At 37.7% G+C, this 23,776-nt stretch overlaps 1 protein-coding gene across 1 annotated transcript in view; it reads right to left on the bottom strand.

The window, feature by feature from the left end:
* The window catches only part of LOC105380079 (paired box protein Pax-6), a 58,069-nt gene extending 34,985 nt beyond the window's left edge, over nt 1-23,084 (bottom strand). Inside the window, exons 1-4 of the mRNA XM_048625289.1 lie at nt 22,845-23,084; nt 18,556-18,673; nt 15,812-15,977; nt 13,175-13,355 (exon numbers count right to left, since the gene is read on the bottom strand). Of these exons, the coding sequence (XP_048481246.1) occupies nt 13,175-13,355; nt 15,812-15,977; nt 18,556-18,640 (432 nt within the window). The 5' untranslated portion in view covers nt 18,641-18,673; nt 22,845-23,084. The remainder of the gene's footprint in view (nt 1-13,174; nt 13,356-15,811; nt 15,978-18,555; nt 18,674-22,844) is intronic.
* Between the last annotated feature and the right edge of the window lie 692 nt (nt 23,085-23,776).

Genomic DNA, 23,776 nt, shown 5'->3' on the forward strand with positions numbered 1-23,776 from the left:
GTGAAAAAACATTGGATTTGATACGCGTATCGGCTATATTTTATGTCATAAGTATTCATATCAATAGGACGTTATATGTTATTTATGACGTGGAGGATATAATTGAAAGAAAATATACATATTTAAGTATTTCATATTGCAGCATATCAGCACTCCACTGACAACAAAAGTAGTGTAGTAAGGATAAATATACATTAAAAAAAAAATGTGTTTAAAGTTTTTGTCTACGTTCGATAGGTTCGTCATGTCAGGCTAGATTCGGCTAGAAATAGAATCCGTACTGCAAAAGCCATTGTTCCCCCAGAGTATAAATAAAGTCAGAAAAACTTAAAACTTACGTGCTCAGCCATTCACCGAGCACCCTTAACCTATTCAAAGCAGCATGTTTGCGCTTTCTCACATCAACATTTCTTTCACCGAATCTCCAATTTTACTTTCGGTACCAACACTCGCTTTCTTCGGGCTCCATTTTATTTTGTACAAAGAGAAGAAGCAGTGAATCGCGATCCCATTGTCGAGCGTGGAGGGGCGGCGACAATGGGCGACCTGCTGTGAGTATTGTACGACTTACTTCAGCACTTCGCAACTCAATATTTTGGGTGACTTTTTGCTATTCGAACTGCTTTCTGCGACTGCGTTTAATTGATTATTCTTTTGTTTCGCCGCCTTTTTACGCGATTGGAGTGCTTGTTTGTTTCACGGACTCTTTGCAGATGTTCATCTTTTCGGTGTCTGTTCCCATTCGATTTTTGAATAAGTGTGAATTAATTATTAAAAAGTGCAATTATGTAGGTACGATGTAAGGATAGTATACCTAAGTATTTTCTTTTTGTAATGTAAGTTAAGATGAGAAGTGATTAGTCCTACATAATATAATGTTAAGTATAGTTTATTATTAACGAAATAATTCACATAATAAGTACTAGGTTAATATGACTCGTAGCTCCATACGTACGAGTCTCCCAATAGAACCAACAATAAGCAAATAATGATTTAATTCCCAGATTAATTTATCAAAGGCATAAAGGACATGCGATCCAAGCCGAACAAAAAAATAAAGGCGACCGCGACCCGCCCCGTACTCAACAAGACGCGAACGCCTCCTGGCCGAAAACAAAAAAAAAACTTTCCCGCCCAAACGTAAGATGACAGCGAAAGTCAAAACTGCACTTAATTCGAGTGTTTCCCACGGAATTCGAAATTTAAATTTAATTGTCGATTCTCTATTGTGCTCAATCAAAGAAATGGGTCAATACGGCGCTGAATTTAGACTATTGTTTGATTGAGACTTATAGGCATTTGTCAATACGTTTCTGCTTTACGATGAGCCACGGGGGGCGCGTGTAAGGGTCGCTAATGCCCTGTATATTAACTTAAAGTTTAAGGTGTATGTCGAAGGGGCTCTCCGTCAATTATTTGAAATCGTTTGGGCGTTAAATGATATGCAGCGATTTATTACATGCGTTCCCGTGTTATTATGTTTAATTGTTTTGTAAACACGTCCTTTAGATGGTAATGGGAATATAAATCTCTTGGATTCGGCCCATTATGTTGATTCAGATGACAGTATCGTGATTTTAACGCTACAAAACGAAATACAGTACAAAGAGTTTATTCATAAACGGTTTTAAACAGGTAAATAGGTAGGTACCTACTCTACTTTAATGTATCTACACGTACGATACTCAATAAGTAGCAATGATAAATTTGTATAAAAACCAACTTTTCATACTAGCAAAGAGTACATATTAACATGCAAAAAAATCATTAAAAATAAAATCTTATTGCCGATCAATACGTCCCTCTTTATTTGCCGCGCCGCGCTACAGGAGATGGGACTTGTAAAATAAAATAAAAAAATAGCTCTCTAAGCTTATTGCAGAGTATTCTCGCCCTATGTTCACGCAGTCTGAGCAAATATAAGATAATTTTCGCGCTTCACATCACCGGGTATTTAGGGGGTACCTTTCATACTTTTTACGGCGTTTTTGACTGTGCCCGTGGTGGAGCGTTTTAATATAATTGATTTTATATTTCACTTTTTTAGCTATTGCGGCCCGGAAGAGGCTTTGGCCGAAATATTGTTGCTTTTGAAAATAAAAAGTTTCAAAATAACATGCTGCAATTATATATTTTTGTTTTTAGGTATAAGTCCTGTTGAGGGTCAGTCGAAGGACTTGGTTTGTTAGGTTTGTGCTAGTGCATTGCATTAATTCACAAATAAATGGAAAAGTGCCTGAAATAAACTAGCGCCTATAAATAAGCATTTCCAACTCCCTTAAAGATTTGAAAAAAAAAACTACCGGTATCAAAAGCCCAAGTTTTCTAACCAAATAAAACCTAATTTACCGTGAAAACCTCTCGTGAACCACAAAAAACCTTATTTAAGTCCAATCATATGAAAAAAAATTGCACCCATTGTCGTAATGGACATTATCTGAGTGCATGCCCTCAAAGAAACTTAATCATCGTAAACAAATATAAATAAATAATGCTAAAAGGGTTATTTATTAATTGGTGGGTATTTAGCCGGGTACAATCGCGGAAACAAGTCAATCGAAGTGTGTGATTCAAATTAAGGGAGAACCGTTTAAAAGCGGACCTGTGTGTCTATGGTTTGCGAGTTTTTTTAAACCGTCCAGTGCACGGACGCGGTTTACGCATGGCCAACCTTTTTACACAGACGACACATTTTCGTTTAGTTTGTGATTCGCTCTTTGGTAATGTTTTTTTTGTCACTGTTTTGATTTTGGCTTATGTCACAATTAAGTCCATTCACTGATTTCCTGATAACAATTAATAGAACAAATTAAATTAAAATTGTTTACAATAACAGTTTAATTGATTCGAATGGCTGATTTTAAAATCCATTTTGATGAACAGCTTGTTAAAATTTTCCATTTCATTTGTATACGAGAAGAAGTCAACCCTTTTTCGACTTCATTTTTATTCCCGATCACTAGATAGAGTTCTGAGATGTTTTCTGACTTTTAATTACTTTGCTTGTTAGAGCATTCTTCGCGAAATATTGCTTTTAGATTCATATTTTATCATCGAAACCTATTGAGTCGAGCATGAATAACAAACGATCATTTTCTGTCGTCACCTAGGTACCTACATAATTTATTTGCTTCGCATCGGCCGATTCAGTATCATAGACAGTCGATCGCGCGTAAAAAAGAAACAAAAAGTTTTAAGTTTAAAAAATGACGTCGTTTTAAATTCGAACGTGCCGCGCTTTCTCGGTCCATCAGGCATCGCGTCAGCTGCCAGTCACAACAGGCGGGAGACCACCGCGCGTTTCTGTATCATGTTACCATCTATCGTCTTACTGTCCTACGTCTAAGTTACGCGCTACGTCCGTTTACTGCGCTGTCACTTGAGGCTCTGACAGTTGGTGCTTGGCAACTTTTTAATTTCCTCTAAGATAGCGGGTTTGGGTGGTCTACCTACCTTGCCAATCATTTTATTATAGTTTTATGCATTTACTTTCACTATTAAGTATGTAGTATACTGTGTTTCAACAAGATTGTACTATACAATATTTGATGCATAGTCTACGAGTTTATTGTACTTTATACTGTATGTATTGCAATACGGTATCAATACCAATAATTGGTGTTTGATTACTCGTGCATGTAAATGCGTGAAATACACGTTGGTTTAAGTAATTACATATCAGTTACGATGCAAATCTATACTCTAGATAATTTTCCGGCTGACCAACAGCTTAAATTCCAAGAAGAATCCATAGTTTTCTCTAATGTTATTTACAGCTTATTTTAACACCATTATCCAATCTAATAAACGTTATCCCTATCAAGCACACAAAACCTCAAAACCACCCAATAGCAACAGCTATCAATAAATCTCTCGGCTGACCTAATTTTATTATTAATTTGAATTTGGAAGGTCTCGATGACACTTGGATGATGTTTTCAATAATCTGAGCGCTTCACGCACGCCCGAGCCCGCTTGTCAAGGGACGGGTTATACCTGCATCATTTTTTTTAAATTGTGACGTAAGTAGAAAGGTTTTTAAACTTTTAGCAAAAAAGTTTTTTTTATTTGACGTATATTTTAGCAGGTACATTTGCGTTTATCCTCAAACACTGTAGTGGATACATCAACCTGTTACTTAAAATTTACAAATTCCCTGTAACTTCCGTCTTTACAAAGAACAGCCGTCCCAAACCCAAAAGCTTCGGAAACCCTCCGAAAACAATTGCCAAACAAGATTGTTCCAAGTTTAAAAACTTAACAGGCTTTAAATTAAGCAAATAACGCTTTAAGTCGCGAGGCAGCGCGTCAAAGCGGCCTAAACATCTGTTTAGGACGCTTATACACTAAGTTGTAAGATAGCGGTCGCCCGTTTGATCTCCACTCATGTGTAAACAACCTAGGAATGCTTTGGTGAGGGCGTAGGGCGCCGTACATAGGTATGGGTAGGTAAAATAGGTATATTTGCTATGTATATAGGTGGATTATTTTCGGATTAGCATGTAAACGCGGGGTAGAGATAAGTCCACGAGATATTAATAGCGGTGTCTTCGGTAGACAAAATGGAAAGGGCGTCAAATAAAGGGTTGGAGGTTGGCTAAATCGGTACGAGTAGCAACCATTGTTAGGTACGTGCCTCTGAATCACCGCCTTTCGGATTAGTATACCACTTTTGCAACACAAATTTTCAGTCTAGTTTAAAAATAAATCTTTAATATTAAATAAAAACTTAAATATTATTCATAAAAATGAACGAAACGGCACACATAAACACACGCAAACACAAAACAAGCAACAAGAATCGTCGACATTTCCTGCGAACGACGCGCGCGAATTTTCCAACAAACTTTTTTTAAATCCCCAGCAGAGAAGCGAATGGCGAATATTAAATGCACAGAGTGTATTAAAAATGCGTATAACACAGAACATATGTCCAAGTTTGAGCGGCGGGGGACGGGCCCTCGCTTCGTTATGGGATGCAAAACGGATCAAATCTGATATCTGATATAAGTATTGGTATAGGCAGGGTGTTGCAACAATTGTATTGTAACTGTAAGGAAGGAAGGGTAAACTTTAAAAACTTTTGTTTAAAAAAAATAAGGGATTCTAGTAAGAGTAAAGAGAGTAAACGAATTCTGAGATACGTCTAGTGTTGCCCAAATTCAGTCTTGGTCTTGCAGTCTTGGTCTTGTTCTTGCGTTTTTGCAAGACCAAGACCAAGAACAAGACCGCGTATTTTTAGCAAGACCAAGACCAAGACCTGACCGTGCAAGACTTGAGCAAGAACAAGACATAGCCTGCAAGACTCTTGCGTCTTGCAGCTAGGACTTAGCGCTATTTTACTGAGTAGTTAGGTGTAACAGTTCAGTGTATAGGTAGGTACGCTTAGGAATTCTATGAGACGCAAAAAACTGTATCAAAGAATATGAAAAACTGGACCTATGCGCATTACGACTAATACCATAAACATAGCGAATAAAAATATCTACTAAAATCAAAAAGTAAACTTTAATAAATAGTAATAGACTAATAGGTAATTGCAAGACTTGCAAGACTCTTGCTGCAAGACCAAGACCAAGACCAAGACTGAGAGCGCAAGACCAAGACCAAGACCAAGACCAGGTGTATTGGCGCAAGACCAAGACCAAGACCAAGACCAGGTGTATTGGCGCAAGACCAAGACCAAGACTGGCTAAGTCTCGTCTTGTTCTTGCATTTGGGCAACACTAGATACGTCTAATATTGTCGTCGTAGAACAAAAGTTCTTCAGAATAGTAGCATGAGTCAGTAGCAACATCTTTTGGATTACTTGTTAACATTTTATAAATTTCTGGATAAGAAATTCACAGCCGTAATCCATAAATATTCTGTTGTGTGTAAGAGTTGCAAGTATGACCAGTTTTAGTTTTTATCTCAGTATTACATTGGGCCTTAAACCTCGGACGCCTTAATACTCGATGACCAACGCTTGGACTCGGTCGATACATTCACTTACCTCGGAAGCACGGTCACCCGTCAGGGAGGAGCAGATGAGGATATAGAGAGCAGGATCGAGAAGGCGAAGGCTGCGTTTGCCCAGCTCAAACCTGTTTGGGACTCGAATGTGCTCACAAGGCGGATAAAAATCTCCCTCTTCGACTCCATCGTGAAGTCCGTATTGCTCTTTGGTTGCGAAACGTGGAGAGTGACGAAAGGGCTGACGAACAAACTGCAAGTGTTCGTCAATAAGTCCCTCAGGTCGATCCTACGCGTTTTCTGGCCGAAGACAATATGTAACGAAGATCTGTGGAAGATGTGCCGACAATCTCCCATCGGCAAGGAAATTGCGAAACGAAAATGGAGATGGATTGGGCACACTGTACGAAGAGGAGCTACGAATCCGCAACTATAGCCTTTGACTGGAGGCCACCAAATGGCAAGCGCTCCCGGGGACGCCCTGTCCAAACATGGCGCCGAAGCGTCGAAAACGAGCTGCGAGCCGCTGGACTAAGCTGGAGTGAGGCCAAAAATACAGCCGAAGATAGGCGGAAGTGGCGGACGTTAGTGGAGACCCTCTGCACCTCTGGGGTGCCATAGGACTGCAACAACAACAACATTACATTGGGACTAACATAACAGCACTCTGGCGAAAAGTGGGTGCAGCAATGCACCTCTGCCTACCCCGCAAGGGAGTACATTAGTACAAGGCGTGAGTGCGTGTGTGTGTGTTTTTTATTATGGTCTCTTTGTTTCACTTTTCAAGTAAATAAATACTTTTAAAGTTTAGACTTTGAGAAAGCTACAGAGTAAGTACTAATAATACGCTCACGGGAAATGAAAACGTTCCACTCTCAAAATTCCAACACCAAACAAACCAATTTTTTTAAAACATTTAATGTAAAACTTGAACAAAATATTACCGTTTTTGGTATTAATATGCTGATGCTCAGTTAAATGTACTTCAATGTTGCAGAAGGCGTAATAAACCTAGACTTTTCCGTTTAGGAGTAATTTGGTACGTTTCTCAGTGGAACCTTTTCATTGCCCGTGAGTGTATATCTGACATTTATTTTCACCCTAAGCAATAAAGTAAATGTTCAACGATCGTGGTGTAGTATGTTATTTTAACAGTTTAATCAGAGTATATCTTATCGGCCCAGTCGATGTTAGATGCTATCGTTATTTAATATTGTTTGGCGAGGGTGACCGGTACAGACAACCAAACAATTAAAGACTATGGGAAGGCAGTGTCAACGAGCACAAGCGGATTAGAAAAGTTGGTATAAAGTATTAATAAATGATTCTAGTTAGGATAGGCGACAATTCAAAGATCTTTTTAAACTCGCCACGTTGAATCCGGGTTAAATATTAAGATAAAAACATTAATTTGATAAAAACTTATATTATATGTAAGTATCTAGGCAGGCAGCTAGTTTCTTTAAAGAAATATTTAAAAAAAAAGTATTTTGTTGAAAAAATTTAAATATGCGTAAGTGTTAACTAAAAATAAATGATGTTGCGGATAGTACCAGTTAAGCGTATCCCCTAAATTCTCATTTGTTAGTTACAAGTGGCTAAAAGTGTGGTGCTTAGAACTAATACTGGCGATCTGTTATCGAATTTTAATGTTACATAAATTATTTTATGCCAGTCCAGAATCCTGGTGGACTCTGCATGACTACAAGGGTCGCTTGAGCAATCTTCTACTGTCCCATATAAGATGGATGTATCCATAGGGGATGAGAACTTAGTTTCTTCCAGTCACTATATGACCAAGTAAAATGACGGCACCCGTCTAGATCCTCAGAATAATAACGGCCTGGCATTTTCTAGTTTCAACTTCCGATTGATATTAATAAATAATTTACACTAGGTATGAGTTTAATTTCCACATCGCACTTGCATCACAGATAACATCTAAACACGTATTAAATACATGATTGTGTTCCGAACACGTGGCCCGGCGGGGGTTGAACAGATTAACCATCATTATTGGATACGGAGTCTGTGATTACCTCGTTCAGAAACGTGTGGGGTAAACTGGGGTAAAGGTGACTATTGCTGGAAGGGGTAAGTGAGCAGGTGCATGAGTGAGAAAAAGAGGTAAGCTAAAGCAGTCGCATTGGAGTAATTTTGTATAAAACAACAAAAAATATTCAATGTATGGATAGAAATATTTACAGATACATAGTTCGTTACCTATGTCCGTGTAATTATGAATAATTATAAGTATCTCTTGATAATATAATAATATATGTACTTTAATACACATATTATCTGATATATAGTTTTTATCTGAATCAGGATCAAGGCAATATACCTACTCAATGATTTTCCTTTTCTGGATAATGGTAAATGTCTCATAGTATTTTTGTTGGTACGTAAATAATTGAGCAAGTATACGGTTTTTTATCTGGCCATGCCTGAGGCAGGTGTCTCTCACATGCTGATGACAGCCGTCCGGACAATCAGCCGCAATTCTATATATTTATTTACCCTACCGATTACAATGTAAGCTTTAAATCCTTCAAATTGTGGTATTAATTTCCCTCCAACACTTCTTGCTTTTAAGTAACTTTCATAACTGTAACTATGGCGGAAAAATCTCACTTATCTCCTCTATAAAAAAGACTATTTCGCTTCAATGGCGCAATGAATTTAGCAAATCGCATCACCAAGGGAGAGTGCTCACTATGTCTTGAAAAATAGAGTAAATTTTCCCGTGTACAGGGTAAAGTAGGGTGAGCGCGCCTATCTTCGGCCGGCATGCGAGTCACGTGCGACACACGCGCCATCCACGATAATCGTCTTTGGCAAGTCCTTTGTTACAATTTGTTGCGCCGATATTCGGCTATTCGTCCCACCCTCGTGCGATCTGTATCTCAGATATGATACGTAATGATGTTTTAAATCAGTGTTTTGTGAGCTGTTTATTTGATTTTGAACGCGATTAAGGTTTATTGGACGGAATGCTCGACGGTTTAATAATATGAGATTAAAACACATTGAAGATTTTAATCTTTAAGTTTGGATGAACTTTGGTTCCATTGAAACAATGAGTTCCTACTTAGTAAATTCCTACGCAATAATATTATTTCATCTACCATGCCAACACGAATAAGTCAACTTACAATAGACTTGAAATCAGCATAAAATTGTGCTCTACCAAAAAAAATTGCACGCCGCCGCATCATCCGCCATTGACAGCAAAGTGACAAGAAAAATGGTGACAATGAGAAATAAAGTTGTCATCGGCAGCGGCAGCGGGAGCGTGCTAAATGCATTACTTTGGCCTGTATTTAGTGGCCCGGAAGTGATTTGCTACGGGAACGCATGTTTCACTGCGATATGACCCCACTAGTCAGACTATGACCCTTTCACCCTAAACTCCCCACAAAGAAACTAGAACTTATAGTCTGTGGTCATAAAGATGAATTTTAAGTACGCCCCGAAATGGCGTAGGGCTGTCACGTATGAATAGCTAATAGGGTTTCGTATCGTTACAATTTTTTTCGGCTGTAATAGTTAAGGACCGGCTTAACGATAATTTTGGCACCCTTGTTTGATGTAGTTAGTAGTAGTTATTCTTAAATAGGACCGGGAGATTTTATTTTCGTTGCTTCTAGAGAACGAACATTTACAAAATCTCAGTTTCTTAAAAATACAAAGCACAGCACTGCATTCCATACTACCAAATCAACAAACAACAGAATCTGTACTGACAATAATTTTTAAACAATAACCATTAAATATCATCAAACATTAACATAACACCCAATATTTAAATTTTAATAAAGTCTCTAACAAAACACCTCACGAATACAAAATGTATTCCCCAGTTACCTTAACCTTCCAATATCAAGAGTAATCAATTTTGACGTGAGCTCGACTTAATACGCATGTGAATATACATCGTCTGACGTTAATATATGCTGAAGTGCCCTCAAGTATATACAAACATACTTCAGTGCCAACCTTTATTGATTTATAAATAATTATTCGTTGTTTTAGCAGGCGTAACGGTTATAAATTCAATTTTTTTTCATAACTTGTAACATGTAAGTATTTTTATTAAATTTAAGCCTCGGAATATAATTTGCGAGTACAATATTACGTGTTGGTATATTTTATTGTTTTTGGTTGATTGAATAAATATTCGCGAGCAATGAAAAAGTTCCACCTGCCATTGCCGTTCCATAAATGTCACTGAAACTTTTACATTGCCCGTGAGTGTACATTCAATCAATCAAAAACATAGGTACCTACTTACTTTGTAAATTTTGTGTATAATATGCATCTTCTTTTCCGTAAGGGCGACCGCTGACGAAAGCTACTAATTCCCTTGTCCTTTTTAGGTTACTACATTAATCATGACGAGTAGAAAAGTTTGTATAAAAGTACCTCCTATAGAGCTCATATAGTTGAGAAGAGACATGTAGTGAATTTACAACAAAATTATCATCTAAGTAGTTAATTAGACCTTTGGAGTTTACTGTTCTGGCCAGTAGGCACATGGACTAATATATTTATTATTTTTTTAGTCACAAAACATACAAAAAACCTTTTTTCTGTTTAATCCTATGAAGGACATTCACTATTCAGTCACTAGTTCTGTTTCATATTATATATGCATCAAGCTATTATTCAGTTATTTTATAAAATAGTTAATGCAATGATGTAAGGTTCTCCATTAAAATAAGAATAAAATAAACTTGGTCACAACCATCGAACATAGTCGAAGCACAAACCAACGGGATCCAGCGTCTTACTTGCAAGTCCTTTAGAAATTGTGTTTCCCCCTAAACGTAGACTACCCTTCAAGTACTTAGAGCAAAAATATACCTCCCTCTACCTCCGGCGAGCGTTCCGCTGATAACTTAAAGACTTTATCCCTTGTACAGGAATTTTTACGGCAACAAAAGCCTTTCATATTTTCTTTATTCATACCGTGTCAAAATCGTCTCCCCTCTTTAACCAAGCGAAAGGAAAGAAAGATATTCAACTCTTTCACTCTCATTATAAACAGATAGCGCCGTCTCTGTCGACTATTTTCCTTGGTTTATGTTTTCCGAGGAGGTTTTTTTTTCGTCTCTTAAAGACGTCGTTTACAGGGTGATGGCGCGGATCTGTTAATTAATTTATTTTTATGCTGTTTTTTACAGTGGCCTGAATATGAAATAGGACTGAGGGTGCTTTTTCTTTATTGGACGTTATTGCAACTATTAAAGAAGGACAGCGCGGCAGCGTTTGAATGAGATATTTAAAAGCAAACAACCATACTCGGGAATTGGTACAGAATATTGAATTACAAAAGTAACGTTTGAGATGTTTGCAGAAAATATTACGAATTTTGTAATTGAAGATCGACTGCACTGTACTTACCTTCTTATTTGCAAACACAACTTTTAACTTTATTTATATTTGATCAATAAGCACTACACACACTACTTATATATTATTATCTAATGATTTTCTTGATTTTCTTTTATATCGTTAATTTGTTAAGTAACAACAAAATTAAATATTTAAATACACACCTTACAAATTCAAATAATTATTCATGGCATAAAACCATCAGCCTGTGAAAGCGAAGACGTATATCGAAGATATTTAAAGGGTGTCCGTAAGGGAGCAGCCCCTTATTCAAAAAAGGAAGAAAAAGTTATAACGTCATATTGTTTTGCCACGAGGGGGCGAACCGAGGCGCGGGGGAGGGAAAAGAAAAGGGGACCTTTTATAGTGTATGGGAGAGATAAGGCGTTATAGAGCACCCTGTGTATGTATGTCGGCCGTGTTTTTGCAGACAGGCCGAGTTGAGTATGTAAATGTAGCTAGGTGCTGAATTAATTCACGTTCAAGTATATGCTGTGTATTTAAATAACTACTTATCTACCTGGATGGATTTTGCAAAACTTACTTACTGAGTACGTAGTATTTTTTTCATAATAATTTTATGTTATATCCCTATTTAATAAAGAAATCATATTAATAATTTACATATAAAGTATGTATAAAAATAATGGAATGGTCACCAACACCAAAATAACTATTACTTTCATATAAATTGTCATTTTTTAATTCTCTACGTCCGTGAATGTAAACAGAGCCTTATATCGAAGGCTAAAGAAAGGGATCTTTTGTGTTTTATGGGCCGTTATTCATAATAATATATTTTCACAGTTTTTAGAGTCGATGGATTTTCGCCCTCCCAGAATTACATTAACTTGTTATAAGTATATTTATTTATTTATTCGATTCATGCAAAAGATAATAATAATACATTAAAATTAAATAAAATCAAATTAAAACTTATTATACATCAAAATAAAAACAAAAAAATATATTAAATCTAAGTCACAAAAACAATTAAAATAAATGTCAACATTAACCTACAATAAATGTCAACATTAACCTACAATAAATGTCAACATTAACCTACAATAAATGTTATAAATAAATGTTATAAGTATGTATATATGTTATGGCTAATGTGAGAAGATAAGCTTAAGATAGCCGGTTAAACCTCAGAGCAGTAGCCTGTTTGATACCCACACCCACATTACAGGCTCTGCCTAGTTTGGGGTCGGATGGCCGTGTGTGAAATGTGCCCACATATTATTAACTCGCGAGTAATGAAAAAGTTCCACCTGCCATTGCCGTTCCATAATTATATCACTGTAACTTTTTCATTGCTCACTTGTATATGAAATATTGCTATTAATAGTCCAAATAGCTATCACGCTAGTATTGAGCAATCTTGAACAATCTACACAGCAATCGGTGTTTTGATATATAAGCTGCCCGATACCCATGGACTTATTGATAACATACTTATTAATAATTATTGCTATAAATACTTCCTAACTCTACTCACGCTAGGTATATTATCAGCAGTACAGACTCCTTCGCTCAGCAGGCGGTCGCGTATCTCCCAGGCGAAGATGGAGGGGCATTCTCGCTTGTACTGTGCGATCTTGGACAACATAGCTGATATCTAGATATATCAGCTGTCCGATATACATACTTATTACTAACTATTGCTACCTCTAGAGACCCAGTGACCTCATACGAGGACATAATGAGGAGACCCACCACAGGGCTCAGACAAAGCAGCAGATTGCAGCCGTCGAAATCTGAAGGTTTTGATTTTTTTGGTCTCTGGGTCTCAGGAGTTAATAATCAAAAAGCTACTCACACTAGGTATATTATCAGCAGTACAGACTCCCTCACTCAGCAGCCGGTCGCGTATCTCCCATGCGAAGATGGAGGGGCATTCTCGCTTGTACTGGGCGATCTTGGAGACCACCTCCGCGGTCGCCACGCGCGGCTTGGAGCCGCCGATCGCGCGCGGCCGGATCGACCCCGTCTCGTAGTACCTACAGGGGGAGAATTAATGATATAAAGTATATGTAAAACTTTCATGACAGAGAAAATATGTATGGTATACCTACAGGTCGGATAAAACAACTTGAATGTTTGTGTAGTTGGCTGAGATTAACTTTTGCCAAAACCGCCTTTTTATTATTACAAAGATTGATAGTTGGTTAGGTTGACAAACATAGAACAACGCGGACTCGGGTATGTTGACGAACATTGAAATTGTTTGGAACGACCTACAGGCTCACTAAAAGCTCATTCAAGTGAATGCTCAAGATTATCCACAAATCAAAACTGAAGGGTTTAGTTATAATTTAGAAAAAAGATTTATTCACTATGCGACAGCATTAACTAAGCATTAGCAAAATAAAACGTTATACGTAGCTACCTAAAAGTAACATTTAGGCTGCACTGCATAAGACCATTACTGCGTTCCGGAACGTTACCTATCCCAAAATGTACGGTAAGTTTTTTTTCTTGCAATATGTACCTTTCGCATAATGTATGTAGGTACAGTCAGCTGCTTTAGTAGCTATCCACTTTTGAACATTGTCAAACTCACTAACTGCCTATTCATTCATTCAAACATTGAAGTTTTGTTTAGTAGATATTTTGAAAAGGTACAAAAGTGTATAGCTACTAAAGTAGCTGACTGTACTATCGAAAAACGAACCGTTAATATGCTCCTAAGACGTTTAACGTTACATTTGGTCGAGTGTACCGTGCGGGGGGCGCGGGCGCGGGTGTCGGGTTGCTGCTGTCGGAAGGTATCGGGTTCGATGCCGTACCCTTCTGTCTTTTTATTGCAAAAACTGCCCAGCTGACGGCGATGACGAAACTTTTAGTAACTTGTGTTTCAAGGTGGAGTGTTGAGTTTGCACATTAAGTTGATACATTTCGGACCATCAAGTTACTTAGATAATTTCGTGAAGACGATATCCCAAAATACCTAATTACGTAATGTCATCATTATCATCATCATCACGACCCATCACGTTCCCACTGCTGGGGCACGAGTCTCCTTCCAATGAAGGAAGGGTTTCGGCCTTGTCCACCACGCTGGCCTAGTGCGGGTTGGTGGACCCCAACATAAGTAAGCTTGTGCTGAGAGAGTTGTTGGTATGTATTTATGTAACAAATAATTTTTACAAAATCTTCGTAAGTAGGAACTGCGACTTAGGTATATAATTATGTACCTATGTAAATTAGAAACTCCTAGTTCGCGTAGTTCTATTATGCAACAAAGAAACATTAGAACTTCAAATGTTTTGATAATGTATAATGTTTATCTAACAGGCTCTGATCTAGTCCAGGATTGGAAGGTACACCTCACATTCCTCGGGACACCTGAGCGCGGCTCGGGCCGCGGTCCAACAGGCTGTGGTCACTCCAGGAATCTGTATGGTTAAGGTCTACGGCAGACAGTACATTTATGTTCAAACTAAGTTTTGCTTACTTAACAAACTTGTACACTTTGATCATGAATGGAACGTGTCGATTGTTATTTATTGTTTAAATTTAATTAAGAATTTATTTTTTAAGAGCATACAAAACGTAAGATTAATTATAGTTTTGGGTGCATAGACGGAGCCTTTCAGGATGAATCAACAGTGCCTCGTCAGGCGCATCCTAGGCAGTCAACGAATGACATCTAATCAAACTGGTCAATCCTTTCACCACGGTACAACCTAGATCAGCAACCAAGCAAACAATCTATCTAACGGCGGCCATTTAATTTATTTGCATTTTAATCATTCTCCTAAGAGCATTCCGTAACATGAGATAACAAAAAATGTTCCGGTATGTCTGTAAATAAAACACGTAGGTACCTAACAGGCACCTACTGTACAGTTTACATTTACACCTTACATTCCTGTGGTCACACATCTACGTACAATATCTATTTCTAGTACACCGATCTCTCACCTTGCGGTCGCGACGCGTTTTATTGGTATTTTAGTTCAAGTTCTCGGTTTGTAGCTGGTTATTTGCTTACTGATTTCCTTTTTTTTCTCTCTACATAATATGAGATTGTAATGTTTTTTGTTGGCTACAAAACAAGTATACATGTACTTATGTAATTCAGACGTTTATTATTAATGAATTGCAAAGCTGTTATCGTATCGCCACCGACACATTAGCAATCAACAATGCCTAAGGAGCATCGTTTACCGGTCAAAAGTGTACTTCGTATTAGTCTGCCAGCTGGTTTACAGGAGTAGATAAGCGTTTCTGCTTTAGGATTGCTCATTGCTAATGCAAGACGGTGATAGCGGATGAAGAAGGAAACTACCACCGACACATTAGCAATTAACAATCCATAAGCAACGTCGCTCGCCTGCCAAACATCAGATCTATACAAGTCACATCAGATTTGACAAGCGAGCGACGCTGCTTGAGGATTGCTCATGGCTAACATGCGTCGGTGGTAGCGTCTGAAGGCGCCTGCACTCACCTGCCGAGGATCTTGCTCACGCATCCGTTGGAGACCTGCAGGATGCGGCTGATGTCGCACGGGCGCGCGCCGGAGTGCGCCAGCTCCACGATCTTCTGCCTGGTGGAGTCCGGCAGCGGGCGGCCCCCTACAAACACCCCTCCCAGCTGGTTAACCCCGCTGTGACCTGCGCCATACCCTCTATGTACTTAGTGAACGTGCGGCTGAATGGCGGAGGGGCTGAGTGAGCGGTCTGCCGAGGAGCTACTACGGGACAGATGTTGGGCGACTCGTGGCAGCAAAGTCATCAGGCGGTGTCGTAAGACCTCGCTAAACATGACTCACCATACCGAACATGATAGGAAATATCTTCAAGTCTCGATAGACACGTGTCGCTCAACATTTGTCCAGTAGTAGGTCCTCGGCTTTATACTTCCTCATCGCCGTTGAGGGTTCCGTCATTTTGCAAAGCACTGGGTGCCTGCCTTGACGAAATACGTTTCGAAGGGCTGTCGTGTAATAATTTTGTGAAGCAAGAGTGTTTGAGATTGTGATTTTGATGATCTACCATACCTTATACTGTACCGCCATATCTTAATATTATATTACATACATATTTCTGTGACTGTGAACCCCGAAGGTGTTCTCAGGGGTGACTCGTAAGCGAGCCATCCGCTTTGGAAGCAAATTCCATTTAAATTAATTGCTGGGGCCCACTTCAGTGACATACAAAATGACAGAACTCTTATTGGTGATGAGGTCAAATATGATGGACACAGGGTCTGATGGACTCAGAGTCGAGTATAATATCTATAGTCTCCGATCACTGTTTGGGTGGATGCGTTTATTTGTTTTACTAATAGGCTTGAAATCTGCATGGTTAGGAAGATTCAAAATAATAATGAATAAGTTATTGAATAATTTAGAAAATAACTGCCGGCTTTCTAAAAAGTTATAGTAGCTTGTATCCAATCCGTGTAATATCTTGGTGTCATAATTACAGTATAATATCTAGGTATATTATATTTTTATATCGATACCTATATTAAAATGTAAATATTACGTTTATACTAATTTAAAACGCATCCAAACAAAATGTGATCGGCCTAGTCTAGGAAGATTCAGCCATAGACCGAGGGTGTGGTGTTGAATGCAAAATTCAGTAAATACATATTACTATCAAATAATTTTTATTTATTAAATTTAAATGAGCAGGCTTATATATATATCTATATATATACTATCATACTAATGGGACCTATCGTAACCCGAGTTAAAATGACACGAATTCTTAAGCATTCAGCCACAAGTTAAAAAACACACTAAATACATAGACATCATTTAATTCTTCTAATATAATATATTTTGTTTCAGTATTTTATACATACATACCTACCTACCATAGTATATACCTATATCCGAACATATCAATAAGACAAACAATTTGTTAAAGCAGCCTACAGACCTTCCTAACCTACCAGCGTAGATAAACCATCATCATCATAGAGAAGAAATGTGATTTTGGATGATTGTGGATGCCTTCAATTGCACATGGCTTGGTTTTGAGTGCGAGAGCCACGGAAACTATTGTCACGTCTTGACCGGCGCGTCTTGCGTCCCATGCTAGGCTTTCTGATCTGATTAGGCTGTTAGTCGCGTGCAGATGATTCGTCTCTTTATCAAGTTGACCAGTATACAGGGTGTTGCAAAAAGGGTATACTAAGCCGAAACCTACATGTGCAGCATGGTATATCTAAGCCCGAAAATAAAATCAGAATTTCAAAATTCCCGAAAAAAAAAAAAATTCTCCATAGTAAAAAGTCACCTAACCAATATAGTTTCTATGGAAAATGATTTAAATAAATCGCAAATTTTGAAATTCTGATTTCATTTTCGGGCTTAGACTAGGGCATGCAATACCGCAATACCGGTATTCGTAATACCGGGATCCCGTACAAAATTCCCGCTTTTTTCAATACCGGTATTGAAAGTTAATACCGGTATTGAAGTAATACCGGAATCGGACTTTTTTAGGCTATAAATAAAGCGATTAAGATTTAGTTAGCCTTGTGTGTGTATATACTGTGAAAGCGCACTTGTTCCCAACCGTTTAATGCAGTTTTCGGCTGCTAGAAATCTACTGTTGACCATGCGTAAACCGGCACCGGATGTAAAAAAATAGTTTATTCTAAAATTTAAACTCTAAAACTGATTTCTCGTAAAAATCTACAACAAAATACAGAATATGATTGCATTTTCTTGTTTTATTTTGATGTATACGACCTTTAAACACAGTATATGCCATTTATTACAAGGAAGTCTAATACCGGTATTAATACCGGGATCCCGGTATTGAGTTGTAATACCGGAACTCAATACCGGTATTGAAAATTGTTCCAGTATTTCATGCCCTAGCTTAGACATACCATGCTGCACATGTAGGTTTCGGCTTTATTAGTCTTAGCAACACCTTGTATTTGTTTTGACCAGATTGTCTAATGATGAAGGGTAACAAGCTAGCACGGGAGCTAGGCTGGCTGAGCTGAAATATACAAAGCTTCCACTCGAGAACGCCACGTACAGGAGCTTTACCCCCAAGCAAGGTTCCAACCCGCACTAGGCCAGCGTGGCGGACTAGGCCTAAAACCCTTCCTTCATTTGAAGGAGACCCGTGCCCCAGCAGTGAGGACGTGATGGGTCGTGATGATGATGATGAAGGCTAGCTAGCAAGGTCTGCAGGCCGCTAGTTCTGCGCGTACCTTTACCTTTGTGCGCGAGGTCGTCCATGCGGTCCAGCATGGCGTCGGGCGGCCACGGCGTGATCGGCGGCAGCTGCTGCGTCGGCAGCATCGTGTACACTCCGTACTCTTCTATTGTGACGGCCTGCGCGGGGGGGAAACAGATGGTTATGTGTTTGCATGGTAAGCTGCATAAGTAGCTGTAGGTACATTTTTGTACGTTGTTAAACTCAAAAACTGCCAGGTAGGTAGGTACAGGTAGGACTGTACATAAGACAATGCGGAGTCGGGTGTACTCAATGGGATGGTAGGATGTCTTCAATGGTACCTATGTGTAAAGATATGGGATGAGCTGGTTGGTTTGTAACCTTCATCAGTGCTAAGGTGGTGCTAAGACACTCCGTACTCTTCTATTGTGACGGCCTGGGCGCGGGGGAAAGAGACGGTTATGGGTTTAGATGGTAGGGCCTTCAATGGTGTGTGTTAGATATGAGATATGGTTGGTTTTGGGTGGAAGGCCTTCAATGGTACAGTATAAAGATATGATATGAGATATGGTTTGTTACCTTCATCAGTGGTAAAGGTATCATCCTAAGTATTTGGACGGCTGAATGGTGTAGTGGTTAGTGACCCTGACTGCTATGCTAAAGGTCCCAGGTTCGATTCCGGCTGGGGCAGATATTTGTTTAAAGACAGATATTTGTACTCGGGTCTTGGGTGTTGATATTTATATTTAGTATAGCTGTTCCCGCGCGCTTCGCTTCGCCTTAAAAAGTTTTCCCGTGGGAATTCCGGGATAATAAGTAGCCTATGTTCTTTCCCAGGGTCTAGACCGTATGTATACCAAATTTCATTCAAATCCGTTCAGTAGTTTTGGCGTGAAAGAGTAACAGACAGACAGACAGACAGACAGACACAGTTACTTTCGCATTTATAATATTAGTTAGGATGTATCTATCTATGTATTTGTGTCGATATATCAGATGTCCGATACCCATAACACAGGTTCTGCCTAGCTTGGGGTCGGATGGCCGTGTGTGAGATGTCCCCACATATTATTATTATTTATATGTGTATATCGAGCTGTCTCGTTTTTTGAAAATTTATTCTATCAACAGAAGCAGAAATGTGGTATAATAGAAGTAGAAATATTTTAAATTTTTGAGTTCTAAAAGGACACATAATTTACGCTACGCCTAACTACAACTGTGTAAGTTTGCTTCGAAATAGGAAGAATTGGAACAGACCTACAAAATCATGTCCATAAAGGATGTCCTAATACTAAATAGCTGATGACATAAATCTGAAATAAGGTAAATCGTACACAATACAAAACCCCTGCATTCAAATCCGAAAACATGTTCTAAATTAAAAATTAAAATGTTATCGGTTATCGAAGCATTCACGGGGAACTCAACACTGCTGTTATCAGAAACGCGAAAACACCGTAGTTAGAAAAATATGCTGTGAAAACAACATGTTCTTTAAAACTCAATATTTTATCTTTAAATTCACACCTACTTGCATAGCATGGCTATTGTGTTTTGGGTTAATTTCAGCTCTAGAACACACTGGCTCAGAGCAGGAGGATGTGTATCATGACTTGGCAGATAAACCTGACGACGACTACGTTGAAGCTGTTAACGGTAATATCTGGAAATATTTGAATAATTTAAAGTAAATTACCTTTAATAAGTTTGAAAGTATACATAACTACATTTTGATAAGCTTATTACGGTATTAAAAATGTCTTACGGTTATTTATCCTTAACATGAACACTTTAATATATTGCATAAACATTATCCTTTATCTAGGCACTACAGATTCTTCGCGTCGAAACATCAATGTTGATAAATTCGGAATGCATGTTCAAAAACTGAAAGCAGTAAATGGTCTTAAGATGCATAATTTAAATATTCATAAGGGATTGCGAGGAAATGATGAAAAAATAATTTACATAAACAATCCTCTTGAATCTCACATACCAAATGCTTTTATATCCATTGGTGAATACAAAAAGGTAATGGCAGATAAACTACGGAAGGAAAAAGATTCCGTCGGGAAACCCATGCATACTGTTACAAGAAAAACTAAAAAACATCACATTAAAAGTAATCACCAATATAAACAACGACAAAAACATAAATTAAGAAGTACTACAATAGGTAATCATGTAAAAAAAAATACAGAAAGCCCAATTAAAACTGTAAAAGAAGAAAAATATTCAAAGGGAAAAGATAAATCAATCAAAACCACACCAGTTCAGTTGATAAAAAATAAAATAAAATTGTCAACACAACCAGTAGTCGTTTTTACAAAACAACCACGTGAGACTGTTTCAGACCCAAAAGCTACCACTAAAAAGCTCACTATACCAAACTCAACATCCACAGTCCAAAAAAGTTCAAAAACAGAAAATTCTCTGAACACTACTTCACCAATAAAAATAAAGGTGAAAAGTGAAAATATAACAAATCATTATAAAAGTATGACCAAAGGGCTGGTTTCATCTGTAACAATTGACGATATCACTACTAATGCCATAGCTAATAAATTAACCACAGAAGAACCAGTGACCACAAATGAAATAACACCAGATACGGAACAAGAAATTGAAACAACGTCAAAATCTTCAATAGAATTTACAACCAATGATTTTATTGTAGTCGATTCAATATCTGAAAATCAAAAACAAGATACAACTGTTGCATTAGCAACGGAGCCTACTCATAAGTTAGTCGCTGACGAAGACACAGTTCTAAGACCAACAATGGATAAAACAACTGAATCAGAATATGAGTACGATTCAGAGGAAGAAGCAACTATTACCAAGTCAACGAAGAAAGAAAAGAGATTTAAACCTGCCACTTTGGGGGTAAGTTTAAACTTCAGAAATCTAAAATTACTTACGTAGATATTTTTGTTGTAGATATCTGATTCTAACACTTGAACTTGAATGATAAAAAAGTTAGCTTACGGTTTTTTTTTAAAATCTAATTTTATTTAGGGACTTTGTTTTCTATAGAAAACAGCTTACGGTTGAACAGTAATGTTATCAATTAGTAACTAGTAAGAATCGTATTAGAGTGGTAGGTATGTGGCTTTTTTCTGCGGGGAGTGACTATATACGTAGCTAATTTGAATTAAATGGGTGTCAGGCATTTGTTTGGCCAACTGATGCAACCATTTTGATGAAAAATTATTAGCCGACGGTGATGAAACTAATTTTGTTATTCCCGTCGCTTATTTAACAGTACCATCTACTTAATTTTCGTGTAAAAATATAATCATCATCCAAAGCATATAATTTACCTTTATTGGTTAATTGTCTGGTCAACTTTTAAGTAATTCGTAATATGAAACAATTCAAAAAAATAAAATTACTCAAGTTGAAATAAAAATAATTTGAACTGGATTCTTAAAGGAAACCCCCTTTCGCCAACGAACTGTTATAAACTTATAGTTTACTAGCTGTTCCCGCGAGCTTCGCTTGGCCTTGAAAAGTTTTCCCGTGGGAATTCCAGGATAAAAAGTAGCCTATGTTCTTTCTCAGGGTCTAGACCATGTGTATACCAAATTTCATTCAAATCCGTTCCGTAGTTTTGGCGGGAAAGAGTAACAGACAAGAGGCAGACAGACATACAGACACACTTACTTTCGCATTTATAATATCATAGTGAGGATAGTAGAACCGGACAGGTCTCATTTTAAACACATTTTGCTCTCCGAATTTCAGATAATTCATAGAAATCTACTTCCTGTATACTAAAAAGCCACGCGAACAAAAAGTTTTTAGAGTGCAAAAAATATTGCAATTTTCTAAAGTTGTAAAGAAAAATGAGCTCATGAAACACCCTCTTTTGGTATACTTTTTGCACTATTGCAACATTCTACTGTATTGTATGTACCTATAGCAACATAACTATATTTGTTTCAGCGACCACATGTTTTCCTGTCTAATAATTATTAAGGTGTATTTACACAAGATCTGCAGCTGGGATATAAAAAAAAATATTTGTGTCATAAGCATTGCATTCTAGACCTATGGAGATTATTAGACTTTCAGTAGTAAATACTTAAAATTGAAATAATAAATTTAATTAGTAAGTAAATGAAGGGTTTTTGTCCTTTAAAAGGTATCTATACAATCATGTGTATTTCTATGAAATAAACGTGATTAACAACTAATATTTAGAAAACGCAATATAATTTTAAAAAATTGCGAATCTCTCTAAATTTGGGTGAAATAGACTCATCTATCTATAAGTTTAGTTGAATTCAGTCAAAATAAAGGTTAATGAAACATACAACTCACCGAAATTACTACTACAAAAACAAATCCAAGTTATTGCCGGAGCAACAACTGAAAAATCATCAAATTTCACGCTGCTGTCATCACTTGAAACTTAAAACGAACTTTTGCACTGGTCCTGTTAGCTAGGCTGCATGGGTCGCGAACATTTGCCTGTTCAAATTTCTAAAACACGTAATTGTGTTCCCGCCAAACTAGACGTCAAACTGTCAAACGCGGTAACATTGTGCCTTCGATAGAGGCGGCACTTTACTGATTACAAAACTGGATCTCACGTGGAACTATACAATACTCCGGTCTATACACAACCTTTATGAAATGAAGGGCTGATTTAAGCTAGAAAGAGATAGAACTGCTACACTGCTTCGAGATGAAAGGAGATGGCAACACCCAGACGGCCGATTCCCATTGTAAGCCGGCAAGGACTGCTCATTTGTGTGAAAGGGACAGATGTCGTTCTCTCTTGCTGTTTTAATTTTGACCCCGCCCATTCCTCATTTCGGCTCGAGGAGGGGGGATGAGGCAGTTTTAAGTTATCTATTATAATAAAATAATTTCGCAAAATAAGAGGTTGGTTTTGATAATGCTCTATTTGAAATCTTTATCTGTCTAATGCTTTATAGAGAATTGGCGAGAGTAATGCAGAATTATGTGTAAAGTTGAGCTTTCAACTTTGTTCTGCGAACTTTTGTATGTACCTAGGTGTAATAAAATAATGTGAATAATTTCTGAATCAGTAGAGAGAGTTGGTATACAGATTGAATACTTACCCCCTTATTCATAAAAAACTTACTGGACGCTTAATGACGTCCAAAAACTATTTTTATGAATAAGGGGGGTTAGTTTGGTACCTAAGTATTTTAATCAACTTCACCCCTATCTTTTGCTGCAACAGTACCTACTTAGAAAAGTAAGTAAAACTCTAGTCGTAGTCT

Source organism: Plutella xylostella, chromosome 14 (genome assembly GCF_932276165.1).
Source record: "Plutella xylostella chromosome 14, ilPluXylo3.1, whole genome shotgun sequence".
In the NCBI taxonomy this organism is placed as follows: Eukaryota; Metazoa; Arthropoda; class Insecta; order Lepidoptera; family Plutellidae; genus Plutella; species Plutella xylostella.